This window comes from Callorhinus ursinus, unplaced genomic scaffold (genome assembly GCF_003265705.2).
Source record: "Callorhinus ursinus isolate GAN/ISIS: 27379988/994484 unplaced genomic scaffold, GSC_fseal_2.0 scaffold5, whole genome shotgun sequence".
In the NCBI taxonomy this organism is placed as follows: Eukaryota; Metazoa; Chordata; class Mammalia; order Carnivora; family Otariidae; genus Callorhinus; species Callorhinus ursinus.
The window spans coordinates 54,200,787-54,216,249 of NW_027397067.1; the positions used below are offsets into that span (position 1 = coordinate 54,200,787).

Genomic DNA, 15,463 nt, shown 5'->3' on the forward strand with positions numbered 1-15,463 from the left:
TATAAATTACTTGTTCATCTCCCTGGTTTAATTTAATGCTAGTCAATTTTTTCCATATTAAGTTAGAAGAATTCTTTATATTTTAAGGATATTAACTATTTATATATCATATATGTGGGAAATATTTTTTTAATTTACCATTTGCTTTTAAATTTTATTAATGGTTTTTCCTGTCATTTGGACATTTTTAATTTTTTAAATTCGATCTATAGATTTTAATTATTATTTCTTCCTTCATTTTTATGCTGTAGAAGGCCATACCACCCCAATTATATAAGTATTATATAAATTTATACTTATTTTCAAGAGTTTTTATGGTTTTATTTTTATATTTAATTTTTATTTCTCCTAGGATTTATTCACTTTTTTGGTATAAAGTGGGAGCTTATTTATTTTTTCAAATAGATCATTCATGACCCAGGCAATATTTATTGAATAATTCATTGTTTTCCATGAAAAACTTCTTTAATTTACAAATACTTATAAATATTGATTTAATTCTATACATACTCACTCATGTTATATTGTATTTGTTAGAACTTTCAGAACAGTGTTAAACAATAGTCATGAACATGGGATATAAGTGTCCAGATCCTGGTTTCATTAGGAATACCTCTAATGTTTTGGTATTAAGTGTATGGGTGTGTGGGTAGGTAATCTTACACAGAATTGTTTGTTTGTTTGTTGTAGGCACATTAATAACTATCCAAGGCAGAATCTTCACTGATGTCTATGGAAGTAATACTGCATTAAGCTCAAATGGGAAAAATGTTAGGATTTTGAGGTAAATTTTCGATGTGGAAACATATTCTTATCACTCAGGTGGGATATGGTATTCCAAAAATAATGGGCTCAATGATATTAAAAATCACTACAGCGTGAGGGGATTAACCAGCGTATTTTCAGCCATATTATAGGAAGAAAAGGAGACTGTTGGATGATTCATTGACATGAAAGAAGTGGCCAATATGCCTTTCTTTTTTGGTCTGACATTCTTTCATTTTCTGTGATAGATTTTATTTTATTACTATTATTTTTTAAGATTTTATTTATTTATTTGACAGAGAGAGACACAGCAAGAGAGGGAACACAAGTAGGGGGAGTGGGAGAAGCAGACTCCCCGCTGAGCAGGGAGCCCGATGCAGGCCTCAATCCCAGGACCCTGGGATCATGACCTGAGTCCAAAGGCAGACGCTTAACAACTGAGCCACCCAGGAGCCTCTTATGATAGATTTTATTAATAGAAGGCACATGGAGGCAAGCCCAATAGTAATTGAGTTAGTCATAGAACTTTATATTCTTCAGTAATAATATATAAATGCCTCATTTTGCATATATATGTAACTGTGTAGCCTGGAGGTCCATAGCTTAGTCAAGATCCGAGAACTGGAGTCTCCTGACATGCAGTTTGGCCTTTTTTCTTCTACTGTAGTTGTGTATGAGAGAGTGCTGAAACTAAAAAAATGGTCAATAACTTATTAACAGCCTTGGGTTTGAACACTGGTTCCTCCATTTACCAGCTATGGACCAGATGATAACATTGGCTAGTTACCTAATATCAAAAAATAATTGTCCACATTTTGGATTGGAAGCTATCTTTATCACTAATCTTTCTGTAGCATGGGTGTGGTTTTCTTAGTGCTGCCTTGACTGGCAGCCCTGTTCATTCCCCATAGAAGGAAGTTCAGAATCAGCTTTCAAAAGGCTCCATGCTTATTAAATACCGGTGTAAAATGGATAAATAGATAAATTAGATAACAATTCATACAACAATTAGAGAATTTTTTTAAATATTAAAAAGGTGATATATATGTATACACACATACGTGTATATAGTTTTGTAAAACAAGTAATTTGAAAGGTTTTACTAAATGAAATAAAGGTAATTTAGGTGCATTCTATGAGGTAGAACTCAATTAAATCACATTTGTATACATCTAAGAAATGTTCATATTGGTTCCTTACATGTAGTAAGTACTAAATAGAGAAACAAATGTTAGCATAAATGTTTTGTTTGTTTCCATATAGTTGAATGTTATGAATGGTTTATATTCCAATTCTTAGATGGGGTTTCCTAAATCATCCTTTGCTATAATAATGCTAGGAAATAGAAAGCTTAATTTTTAAAGAGATTCCTTCCCCCCCCCACTGTAACTGAAATTTACTACTGTTCAATACAAAGGAATGGATAGAAATTATTTCATGGAATCACAGAATTGTGGTCAGCAGGGACCTCAGAGATCACGCTACCCAGCCCATGTACTCTGAAACCCTGAGGTATCATATATAGACACAGAAAAACTTTCACACACCTATTAATGTGAGAGGCGAAGGCCTTAGAACTGTGTCTATCCCATTTCTACTGTCTTAATTTGGGACACTAGGCGTTTCAGGCATTTCACTGTGCCTGAATCCCGTTAGCAGGGAGCAATGGGCCATGTACTGGGCAGGAAATTAGGACCCCAGAGTGTTCAAGTTGCTTCTGTTTCTCACAAATCTTGTCAATTCAGCCTAATCTCCAAACTCAGACTAGGTACAAATTATAGAGGACATGCAAATAAACAAAGGGCTTGGTGCCCACTAAGAAGATTTTGGTCTAAAAAATGAGATGAGAAAAACTTAAAAAAACATACATATATATATATGGCCAAATAGTGTAGTATCACCCTTGATAGGCAAACCCAGACCACTGTGGGGATTACGGAGTGTGGGTAAGAGCCTGCTGGAGTCCAACTGTCTGGGTTTGAATTCCTGCTCTATTCCTTACCGGCTGTAGGCTTAAGCAAGCTACTTAACCTTCCTGCCTCAGTTTTTTCATCTATAAAATGGAAGGGTAAGATGGTTGTGAGGATTAAACATAGTAAGTGCCATTGTTAGCTGCTAAATTTATTATTTAGACACAAGAAAGTGTGAGTTTAGAAGGAGAATATGAATCCATAAATCTCTACAATGGATACAGTAATTCAGTGTACTTGTATTACATACCTAATGTAATGATAAATGAAAGAATTTGTGTGTACACGTTTATTAAAAAGTTTAAAGTTCTCTGCAAATGGAAGTCCTTACTTTTTAAGAGTTCAGGTTTGTATCTTCAGTTACTTTGAATCTGGGATTTGTTGACACAGAAGCTGGGTGGTTTATTATCTTGGTGGCCAAGTACCTGTAGCTCCCACCTGCAAGCCTCCAATAGCATCAGGTTCTAACATCCTTAAAGCAGTAGTCAACCTGGTCAGCTGGGAAAATGCAAAGGCCAAGGTTTCCCTGCAGCCGGACCCTGCCTCTTCTCAGCTTGGGATTTCCATTTCAATGGCACTGAGGATATTAGTTCTCTTCATCCTAATTACTGGGGGGGGGCTTCTGCTGTGGCCCTCCTTTAATTCCTACCTATAGTTTGAAACTTACTGTATGTTACAAAACATAAAATTCTGTTTTGTATTTGAATTAATTGAACTGCAGGTGGAAGGGTCCCCATTATCTGTTTCCACATTTTCTATTCCTGTGGTATTATCACTTTCTAACACACCAAATATCCTATGATTATCATGTCTATTATCAGGTCTCCCCCAGTTAGAATGTCAGTCCCACAAGGGCAGGATTTTTGTTTTGTTCCCTGATGTGTGCCAGTATCTATAGCAAAGACTGCAACATAATAGGTAATAAAACAGGTGTTTGTTGAACGAATGCGTGATGGATAATAATAAGTGATTGAGAGAAAAATATAAGGTGTTAGTGAGCTTAGTGGGAGGAGAGCATTTTGAAATGATTTACTAAATATAACTTGATCTTTTCCAATAAAATATTTATACAGAGTTTATATTGGAGGAATGCCCTGTGAGCTTCTCATACCACAATCTGATAATTTGTAAGTCATTCAAATAATTTTCTTTGGAAAATAAACAGTAGATATAAACATACCAGTTTAAGTAATAATGTCTAGCAATACTGTATAGCTGAATCCTTTAAAATACAGTATAAATTATAATGTTTTATACAGTAAATTAACAATCATTTATATAGTTAGATGTAACCTGATAACCCCTATTGTCTCCAGTCGAGATGATATGAACTATTGATATGAACAATATGAACTATTGTTTAGATTGTTATGTTTTAAGATGTTTTGAGAAATATCTTTATCAAATAATTGTTTCACTTGGTAGTATTTAAAAATATTTAAGAGGAATATCAATGGGGATAGCCAAATTAACTACAAAATATTTAATTGTAAAAGGAAGCTTTATGCAAGTATCTTCAACCGAGGCCAGGAAATATTTTCATTTCACAGAAATTTTTGTTGTAGAGATAGTTTCTAGCCTGATACATATTCAAAGTCCATAAGGTGCTTTTAAGGGAAATACAGTATTTTATTTATTTATTTATCTGACAATAAGTGCATCTTTATTATAGAGATACTTAAGAAGGGGAAACATATTATTTTAGAACTTTAATGTCAATATAAACTTTGAAATTAACATATATATTTTATTAGGTATGGTCTAAAATTAGATCATCCAAACGGAGACATGGGTTCTATGATTTGTAAGACGACTGGAACTTACATTGGTAAATGATGATCACCATTCTTCATAATTCTCAGAAATGCCTGACTCTATTTCCTTTTTTTGCATTCTCTTAGACCTCCCCTCAGCTTCATCCCTTTTTTTTAAAAGTAACATTTCCTCTTTACCTTGGCTCCTTTTCAGTTTCATGTGAGCATGTATGAATTACCTTTTTCCTAAGGTTTACATTTAAGGTAAGCTGCTTCAAATTTCTTTCTTTCTTTTTTTTTTTATTCTTCTGTCATCCAGAAAATTCCATTACTAATTTAGCTGTTTTCCCTGGAGCCTTAACTTTATGTCGTTTTCTTCCCCCTTGCTGCATGTACTCCAGGCACATAGATCTTATAGTTCTTTTTTCCAGTTTTATATTGACATACATCACTGTATGAGTTTAAGTCCTATAACATGATGGCTTGATTTACATATATTGTGAAATGATTACCGCAGTAGGTTCAGCTAGCACCCATCATAATCTTTTAGTTCTAGAATGGGCTTCACTTTATTCTGTCTCAGAGCCTTTGCAAGCCTCCCATCCTGAGAAAATCAGAGAAAATGTCGTGTCATCAAAAAACCTTTCCCTGATGCCCTGCCTTCCACTCTCCAAGTTCATTCTCCTTTTCTTTGATAGCTTTATCACAGTTTTTAGTTCTCTTTGTCACTGCCCTTGACTGACTGAATCCCTCCCTGCACAATATGCTCTGTTAGGAGAAGAGCAGACTGAGTGCTCACCCTGCATGGCCAACCCTCTGCAGAGTGTCTCATCCAATTAAGTAGCTGTTGAATGAATGAAAGAAATTTGAGGGCAGATGATTATGTATATGTTGTTTTTATCATTCTTCATTCATTATTATATTTTGTCAAGTTTTTCTAGTTATAACCTCGAGACATCTTAGTATGTATATTTTAAAATACTAGATACTCCTTTCAGATAGTTCATTGTCATGTCTTGAGGATTAATAAATGGTTGCATAATTACAGTTTTAATTTTAAATTTCTTTGCTTTTAAATCAGAATTATAATATATAGTTCTTATTCTCCTGTGATTAGAAATTTAATTAATTGTGTATTTTAATTAATTCCAGGTCATCACAATGTCAGCTTCATCTTGGATAGTGATTACGGAAGGTAGGTCATTTTGTAAATAATAATTTTCATAATTGATTCAACTGGGTAAATAAAATAAAAGTATGTATTTACTTTGTGCTAGATATCCAGAGATTAAAAAATTTATCACTTTTTTTCTCCAAATTAACATTTAAGGGGTCTATCACTCCCTTGCTCTACTTTGTGCCTCAGACACAGTCTTTCAACTGTTGGGAAATTTAGCATTACCTAAAACAACAAATAAATCTTTGATTGTGACATTGAAAGTGTTCTTTTATGTCTTACAGCTCTTCTGACTTAATTGTAATTTTTTTGATAACTGAATAGTTCAGTTTTGATTTGAACTAATGTAAGAATAAATAAAATCCCATGGTAAATATTACCTGATAAAGGTGTTCATTTAAAGTATCAAGACATACAGAGTGATGAAAGATAACAAATGTCTGTCTTAGCGCCATATGTTAATTTTTATTCACGATTTTTAATAAAGCTAGAAATCAGTTCCAGATATCCTACATCCTAATTTCACTAAGAAAGATTACCATATATTTATAGAAATATCAGAATATGCAAATCTCAACACATGTTGCAACCCTCATATCATAGGTAATCATAATACAGAACATTTAGTGGCAGGCATGGTACTAAGCACTTTACATATATTGTCTGGTTGAAGACTGCCAAAGAACCAATAAAACTGAGTGTTATCATCCCCTCTGTGTTGCACACTGGGAAAAATGAGATTCAGGAAAGTTGAATAATTTGCCCATGTATATTCACCTAGTTGGAAGCAACATTGGTGTGTGAACACACACAGCCCAGCTCCAGACCCTGAGCTTTTCATTCCAGGGCTCTGCCAAGAGTGGTGGAGGCTTTCAGCCATAGAACCACATCTCCTCATTACTTAACATCCTGACACAAGATTCTTTAACCATGGCAGGATTACCTCACTTCTCTGTGCATTTGCAAATGTATGGGGGGCATTTGTTGGCTGTCATAGTAACTGGGACATCCTAATGGCCTTTTGTGGGCAGGACCGAGATGCTCCAAACCTAAATGAATTATTCTCCCCAAAATGTCATAGTGTCTCCCAATGAGAAAATGAGCTGGTTAATAGAAATTCAAATAAATCACAGTATTTAGCCATCCAATACTAATATAGCTGTAGTAGATCAATAATAGGATATGTCTGTTGATTTTTTTTTATTTCTGAAGAGAGATGATTAGAAAAGATTGAAAAAGATTAAAAAGATTGAGAAGAAAGGCAATATTACAGTCAAAGTAGATGTTATTCCTGGTTAATGCTCACAGATGCAAGAGAAGGGTGATATTTGGTCCCTGCATGCATGCAGCTGCAATTGAGGTGGTGAGCCCCAGTCCATTATCATTGTATTTAAAGATCTTCTGGTTCCAGACACCTAGAGGCAATAGATTTATAACAAAATGATGACTGGGTTGCATACTTCCTTATAGACCAATATAGACTGACCAAAACCATGAAGAATATTATGATTCAAGGGCAAACCATTTTGGATGGTATGTAAATGGTACTAAGATTCACCTTTGTGATTTACATGGGGCAAATAACTTAGAGCCCCATGATTTACTAATTATTTTCTGCAAGGACATGACCTACATACATATAACGATACAGATAGGGCAATAGGATTTTATTGAAAATAGTAGAAAATCATGTTAGAAGCAATAATTATTGAGTTTTAAATGATTTCCTGAGCTACATATACATTTTTTTTCAATGCTGTCATTGTCATTCTTCTTCAGGTGAAAAAGATGAATTCTTAATTCTGAGTCTGTATGAAAGGTATTAATTACCAAATCCATCATATATTTCTCAAAGAAATAATTATCCAAAAATAGATTTGAGTGATCAAGCTTGAATGTGATTGATAAGTATATATAAATCAATGTGTTGCATTAACATGCCCTGAAACTTTCCATTTTAAAAAGCCAGAAAATTTGCACATAATATAGGCAAAAATACGGCTTAAAATAGTTGATTCTGTGATCTTGACTTATAATTCTTTTTTTAAAGCCAGTGGCTGTTCTTTTGTATTAATGTCTCAGAATTGAGGAAACTGTTTCTATATAAAACAATCTTAGGAATTTAAGATAACTGTTAAAAATATGGCATTTACTACTTAAAAGCCTAGTTTCATGATCACATGGCATTTAAAAAAATGTTAAATTATCCTTTAAATTAAAAAATCCATATTTTACAAATTTCAGGAGCATTCCTGAATATCAAATGAACCAATTAAAGATCATTGTGACTCCCATTCTGTATTTCTTTTAATAGCTAACCTTCTCTCCTCTATTACAAGTTCAAACAACAGCTGTTCCAAACTGATAAGGTTCAGATGAGGCTGCCTTAATTGAGAAATGCCTAGTCATTATCAATGAATTAGTGAAAATCACCTCAGTGTCATACCAAATAAATTACATTCAAATTTTATTTCAGGAGGCAATTTTCCCACCAACTTAAGAAGCAGGGTTAATTTTTCAGATCCAGAATCTGACCACAGAAAATATTGTTGAAGCTGGCATCATTTCAGATCTTTGAGAATTCAACTGGAAGGCTTATAGCATATAAATATAAATCCAGTATGAACTTCTTAAGTAACTAATTTAGCATACAGAATTTCCAGAGACTCTTTAGTCTTGCAAATGCCCATTATAATGCTTGGGTTAGATTTATACGAGTTTACTGTTGGTCTCAACCACAAGATTTGCATTATCCTTTTAGATTCAGTTCAGTGTGTTATAAATATAATGAATGGGTTTTGAGTCTTAACATTTGAATTTCTTAACTTCTCTATTATGAATTTCATTGAGGTAATTAAGGAAACAGCATTTAATTTCTAGAATCAGATTCCCTCCCTTCCTTGCTCTCCAGGCTATGAAGTGCAAGTCTATATCCACCAAAAAATATGAATAGGTTCTGTGTTTATTAAGGGTGATTTAACTCTGGATTATTGGATTATTGTTAACCTGCTTTCATTCACTGTGCTCTTACATGGATTAGTGGCAGGAGAAAACTGTGTAGGACACAGGTGAGGAGCCAGGGCTCAGGACTCAAACTGCCAGGCTTCAAATTCTGTTTCTGCTACTTACTCCCTTTGTGATCTTGAGTAAGATAAATAGATTCTGTGAGCTGAACCTATCTCATGGGGTTAATGTAAGGATAAAATGGCATAATAAATTAAAAGCTTAAAAAAATCTTAGGTTAAAAGCTTAAAAACTTTAGCATGATATCTGATAAGTGTTCAGTCATGTTAGTTATTCTGATGCTAAATGGGTTATAAGAGAGGAGAGAGGAGGGTGGTTAACACAAAAGCCTTCATGAAGACTTCATGTTTTTTTCTGTTAGTATGAATTCTTTATTGAGGTATAATTTGCATAAAATAAAATGTGTATAATTTATTTATTTTTTATTTTTTTAAAGATTTTATTTATTTATTTGAGAGAGAGAATGAGGGAGAGAGAGAGCATGAGAGGGGGGAGGGTCAGAGGGAGAAGCCGACTCCCCGCTGAGCAGGGAGCCCGATGTGGGACCCGATCCTGGGACTCCAGGATCATGACCTGAGCTGAAGGCAGTTGCTTAACCAACTGAGCCACCCAGGCACCCTAAAATGTGTATAATTTAAATGTGCAGTTCAGTAAGGTCTGACCAAGGAATATTTGAGTATTTGTGTGCTTGTATATTTGTGTAATCAGTAACTGTATCAAAAGGTAGAACATTTTTATCTCCCCAAAATGTTTTGTCCAGCTCCTTATCTCCACAAATTATGACACGATTTATATCACTAAAAAAATAACATTTTTCCTAAAATAAAGTTCATTTTTAAAGTAAGGATTTTTACCTTTTTTTTTTTTGCACAGGAGTTTCCCACAAAAAATGGCATATTTTGTTTCTTCTCTAAATAAAATTTCAATGTTTCAAACATATGCAGGTATGTAAGCCCTCTCACTCTGTGTGTGTGTGTGTGTGTGTGTGTGTGTGTGTGTGTGTGTGTATGACGGAGAGAGAGAAAGAATGAGAGAGACAGAGAGATGTGTGTACTTCATTTCATCAAATCAATGACAATAAGGACTTAAGGGATACTGTATTATTTTATGTACTGCTAGGAAAGGAAAAACACCCAAGATGGGGAGTCTAATAAGAAGCTCTCACATTAAGCTAGGACCCAGAAAACTATGTTTTTAATGTAAGGTTGATTGAGAAACCAGCTCATCACTCTAAAAGAGACAGAAGGGTAGCTTGCATGTCTCCACTTGGGCTGTTGGTCAAGGGAGGGAAAAAAATCTCCACTGTCAATTTAAACTATAAGCCAGGACTCTCTCAGATTTATGGTCTCAGTGTAGTCCAAAAGAATACTCAAGCAGATTATTATTTATTTTAACTTACAGAGATCTAAGGTTGGTAGACTCCTAGGAGAGTGTGGGAAGCAAACAGAAATCCTCCTGAAGAATTACACTTCATTCTAGGTCAAGAGTGATGGAGTGGCACATTCAGATTTCAAAGATGTTCAAATGTGAAAAAAAGTGTCTTGGAATCAATCAAATATGATATATCCTGGCTTTTTCTATTTAATGTGAAACTCATATGTAAAAATACATAGAACTTTGATAGATAGAACTAATAAGAATAAATTTGAATAAGAATCTACCATATATCATGCACTGGGCTATTTTACTAATATACCTGAAACTTTTATATATGAAACCAGAAGAATTCCAGTCATAGTTAATATATTACTATATGAGAGAAGTATAAGATATTGACTCAGAAATAGAAGAAGGATTTATTCTTTAAGAGCACAGAGGAGAAGAGGCTGTTCTGCCTTCCTGTGTTTTCTTTTGGAATCAAACATCTATCCTCAGTCCAGATTTTCCTTAATTCCTGCATCCTCCATTACCAGTGTCTCTTTAGAAGCAGTCACCACTAAAACCTGGTCCCCATGAGATGTAGGGCTCTGTGAAAGCCATGCTAACTGTCCTCTTTGCAGGACAAAATTGAAACACCCAATTCATTCATTTGGTCAGTTTACTACCTATGCTGTGCTATGTGTTAAGGCTAGGTAATTTGGAAAATTTATAAAAATCAAGCTTTTGTGTTGATGTGTAATATTCAGGACATTTTCTTTAATGTGCTTCTCCTCCCTCTCTCCAGAGGTCACTATGATTTCCCCTTCACAAGGAAGCATTCAAGGTGGCACCGTGCTAACGATAAATGGACGATTCTTTGATCAGACAGATTTCCCTATCAGGGTTCTCGTTGGAGGTATTTTTTGTGACTTTTAATATATTACATTATAAGAACAAGTTCTGGCTTTCATTTAATAATTTGTAAGAAGAATAATAGTCCTTTTTCAATTAATGTCTTAAATTTAAAGCTGCATATTTTCACATGGGCATTTGGTTCCAGGGTGTGATACTTTTCCCACTGGGACCTTCCAGGAAGGGCCTTACATGACCATGACTTGCGCTCTTAGGTCATCATCAAAAGGCATTGTATGGTAGCAACATGGCTACCTTCCACAAATTCCTCACCACACTTTGAGACACACATACCCTTTATTTAACAAACTTTTTAAATGCCCTTCTTGAACTGTTGTTAATTCTCAATGGGTTGGTTAGTTATGAGAAAATTAAAAGTATTTGGGGATACTCTTCTCATCCCCTTTTCATTTATTGTGACTTATCTGGACATCATCAGGAATTACTGATGATATTGGCCTTGGAAAGAACATTAATTGATGTGTTATATTTTTACAAATGTGAGTAGAGCTTGGTTCTCTGGTTATGCATCGTTTTTAGGTATCTAGTTTAGGTCTGTTCAAGGTAAGGAGCTGTGCAGCTAAAAAAGGAGATGGAGGATGAATATAATAGTGGGGATCTTCCCACTCAGTCATAATGACCTTCCCTACCTTGAGCAAGGGGTGCATGTCTGGCTGTGCAACTGGACACGTACTTTTTCTGATACATCCCTCTGCTTAGGTACTTTCTACCTTTAAAGAATCTGCCCATGAGCCTGCCAAAATGTGATTTCAAGAGAAGAAATTAATATAAAGTAGCCTCATCTAACATCTATACAATATCTTTCTTATCCCTGTGAATCCTTGCTGGTCACCTGCATAAATATTAAAACCTAGGCAATAAGATTTTTAAATATCATATATGTTTTCTGAAATTTTAAATATAAATGTTTCAAATATTAAAATCAGGAGCACAAAATATCTTTAATTTATATACTGTGTTTTATGATATTGTGATATAGTTGATATGCAAATATAACATGTTAATTTTTTATTTTTCATTGCCATCAATGTGACAAGGTTTGAGATTTTGAATCCTCAGTAATTTCTTTTTTAAAATTACATAACTTTTTAAAGTTTTTTTTAAATTTTAAATTCTAACTAATTTATTGGAGTATAATTACATATAGTAAACTGGATGTATTTTATTTTTTCTTCCAAGTTTTATTTAAACTCCAGTTAATATACAGTGTATACAGTGTAAGATTAGTTGCAGGTATACGAGTGTAACAATTCAGCACTTCCGTACAACACCCAGTGCTCATCACAACAAGTGCACTCCTTAATCCCCATCACTTATTTAACATGTCCCACCACCTCCTCTCTGGTAACCATCAGTTTATTTTCTATAGGTAAGAGTCTGTTTCAAGGTTTGCCTCTTTTTTCCCCCCCTTTGCTCATTTGTTTCTTAAATTCCACATGTGAGTAAAATCATACGGTATTTTTCTTTCTCTAACTGACTTACTTTGCATAGCATAATACTCTCTAGCTCCATCCATGTCATCACAAATGGCAAGATTTCATTCTTTTTTGTGGCTTTTATATATACTAGACCTTCTTTATCCATTCATCACTTAACGGACACTTGGGCTCTTTACACAATTTGGCTATTGTTAATAATGCTGTGGGGATAAACATTGGGGTGCATGTATCCCTTTGAATTAGTATTTTTGTTTTCTTTGGGTAAATACCTAATAGCGTAATTGCTGGATAATAGGATAATTCTATTTTCAACTTTTTGAGGAACCTCCATACTGTCTTCCATAGTGGATGTACCAGTTTGCATTCCTACCAACAGTGTAAGAAGGTTCCCCTTTCTGCACGTCCCTACCAACACCTGTTGTTTCTTGTGTTGTTGATTTTAGCCATTCTGACAGGTATGAGGTGATATCTCATTGTAGTTTTGATTTGTCTTTATCAGTGATGTTGAACATCTTTCCATGTGTCTGTTGGCCATCTGTCTTCTTTGGAAAAATGTCTACTCATTTGCCCATTTTTTAATTGTCTGTTTTGGTTCAGTCTGCCTCTGAAAATACCATTTATACATTATTATCTCTGTTGTTTTCATTTGACTACAATGAACTTGTACTAAATGAACTTGTACCTTGGACTAAACTACCATCTTATGTATTTATTTATTTTACCTAAGAGGGCTGAGATTATCTGCTTTTGCAAATTCTGAACATCATGGATTTATTCAGCAACTTTTCTGTAGGGAACAGAATATACAGCTTCACTCTGGACTCAGAAGTGAAATCTTTTACAGTGACGTAATTTTATCAAATTTTTTATTTTGTTTCTCAGAAATCACAAAATTTCCTAACTCAGACTTGTGATGTGTTGCCAGGAAAACATTGCCATTTAAAAGTATGGCAATTAAGGAGTGATCATCTTTAGTGGAGAACATCTAAAGGAAACGAAGAGCCCTGGCTTTGCTTCTTGCTTGTGCAACTTGGTTTTCATCAGAAAGCACTTCCAGATAAGCTAATTGTGATCTGCATTCTGGAGCTCTGTGGTAATAGCTCTGCACCTTGCTTCTCTCTAGGTCAAGCCTGTGATATTTTGAATGTCACAGAAAATAGCATATGCTGCAAGACACCCCCTAAGCCTGAAGTTCTCAGAACTGTCTATCCAGGTAAGTTGTCAGAAGAGAGAATGGCCATTTCTACATTTACGTAAGAAGACATATCCCATTAGTCTTTTAGTTCATTCAGGCTGCTGAAACAGAACACCACAGACTGGGTAGCTTATAAGCAACAAACATGTATATCTTACAGTTCTGGAGCCTGGGAAGTCCCAGATCACGATACCAGCAGATTGGGTGTTTGGTGAGAACCTGCTTCCTCATAGATCGGCTAGAGAGCTAGAGCGCTCAGTAGAGCCTTTTTTGGGGCTAGAGAGCTCAGTGGAGCCTCTTTTATAAGCCCTCATGAATGGGGGCCCCCGTACCTCTCGTGACCTAAGCACCTCCCAAGGGCCCCACCTGCTAATAATGTCACATTGGGCATTAGGTTTCAACATCTGAGTTTTGGAGGGGTTACAAACATTCAGCCCATAACAATTAGTAACAAAAAATATTTGAACATTTTAGAATTTGTAGTGAGAATTATAATACATTTCTTCCTAGTTTTTCTCCTTAACACTTTCTGGATCAGGGAATATTTGTGTTAAAATAGCTGCCTCAAAACTGCAGCATGGAAATAAATTCAGCCTGAATTCCTGAAACACCCTACTGAAAACAGCACATCTCTATTGAATGAGTTTGATGGGGACTTTATTTCAGATTAAATGAGATTACTGAATGTTGGTGCAGGCTACATGGACATTTTATAAATGCCTTTTTGTGGTTAAAAATAAATGGCAGAGGTTAAATCCTTACTTTTCTAGAATGTTTTAAGAGTGATAACAGGGGATGAGAGAAATAGAACTCAGAATTCTTTCCAGACTTGGGCCCGTGGCCTACAGTAAGCGCTTGACATCTGCAGTGATACCACTCACTGAGAGGCTGTGCATGATTTTGTGGGTGTGTATCTCATATCTTGTGCACACACTGAAATTGGTTTATGATTGTACTACTGGTTGGTATTTGAAACCAAGTAAATTATGTTTCTCAACCTCTTAAGTTTCCTTGTTTTGAATGACATTAGAAAAAAAATGCCCAGTTTAGCAGAGTATTTTGATAATCACAATTGGTAACTTTCATGAAAGTTGTATTTATCAGAGAACACCGCTGCTGCTGAAGTTTGAGGTGTTCAAGCTATTCTCCATACAAACTCAGCTGAAGAGGAGGAGCCATCATTTCCTAGATCCAACCACTCCAGACCAGCTTAAGGATCCTGGAAGAAGACACCAGTCTGATTGCTGTAGTTTAGGGAAGAAAAAAAAAAGTGAGATGGCTACCTGAAGATTAGGAAAAAACTTAATCAGAGTTTATGTTGGCAAGTGTAGGTTCAAGTTAATGAGAATAGTCTCTCTGATTCTGTCGAAGAAAGAGATGAGATCATAAAGCAGAAGTAATGTTAAGAAGAAGAACAACAACAAATACTGACAAAAATCTTAAGCCAACACTGTCCATTCTTTGATTAGTTGCAAACCATCAATTGGGTAACTTTTGTTAGAGAGAGTAATCAGGCAAAGGTTTTGAAATCAAATGGCCTGAATCATGAAGTTTTGAGATTTAACTATTTAAAGCAACATCAGTCATATCAGAAGTAGTAGTTATCATATTATTTTAAGTAAAGCACTTAGTAATATCAAATCCCCATTGCAACCATGCAAATAATAATATTACTCCCATTTTACATATGTAGAATCTGCGGTGCAAATATATGCATTAATAATAAATAAATTGTAGGCTCTCTTAACAGCACTCTTTCCTATAAGTACAGGTACATGTATGGGTATGTGTAATTGTTTTGTTTGCAAGCATGCCCTAAAAATGTGAATAGCAATAGAATATCTATA

At 34.8% G+C, this 15,463-nt stretch overlaps 1 protein-coding gene across 1 annotated transcript in view; it reads left to right on the forward strand.

Annotated features, from left to right (window-relative positions):
• PKHD1L1 (PKHD1 like 1) overlaps positions 1-15,463 on the forward strand; it is a 153,898-nt gene that overhangs the window by 13,448 nt on the left and 124,987 nt on the right. Inside the window, exons 6-12 of the mRNA XM_025871506.2 lie at positions 691-784; positions 3,809-3,862; positions 4,490-4,563; positions 5,642-5,684; positions 9,564-9,634; positions 10,855-10,965; positions 13,545-13,634. Of these exons, the coding sequence (XP_025727291.1) occupies positions 691-784; positions 3,809-3,862; positions 4,490-4,563; positions 5,642-5,684; positions 9,564-9,634; positions 10,855-10,965; positions 13,545-13,634 (537 nt within the window). The remainder of the gene's footprint in view (positions 1-690; positions 785-3,808; positions 3,863-4,489; positions 4,564-5,641; positions 5,685-9,563; positions 9,635-10,854; positions 10,966-13,544; positions 13,635-15,463) is intronic.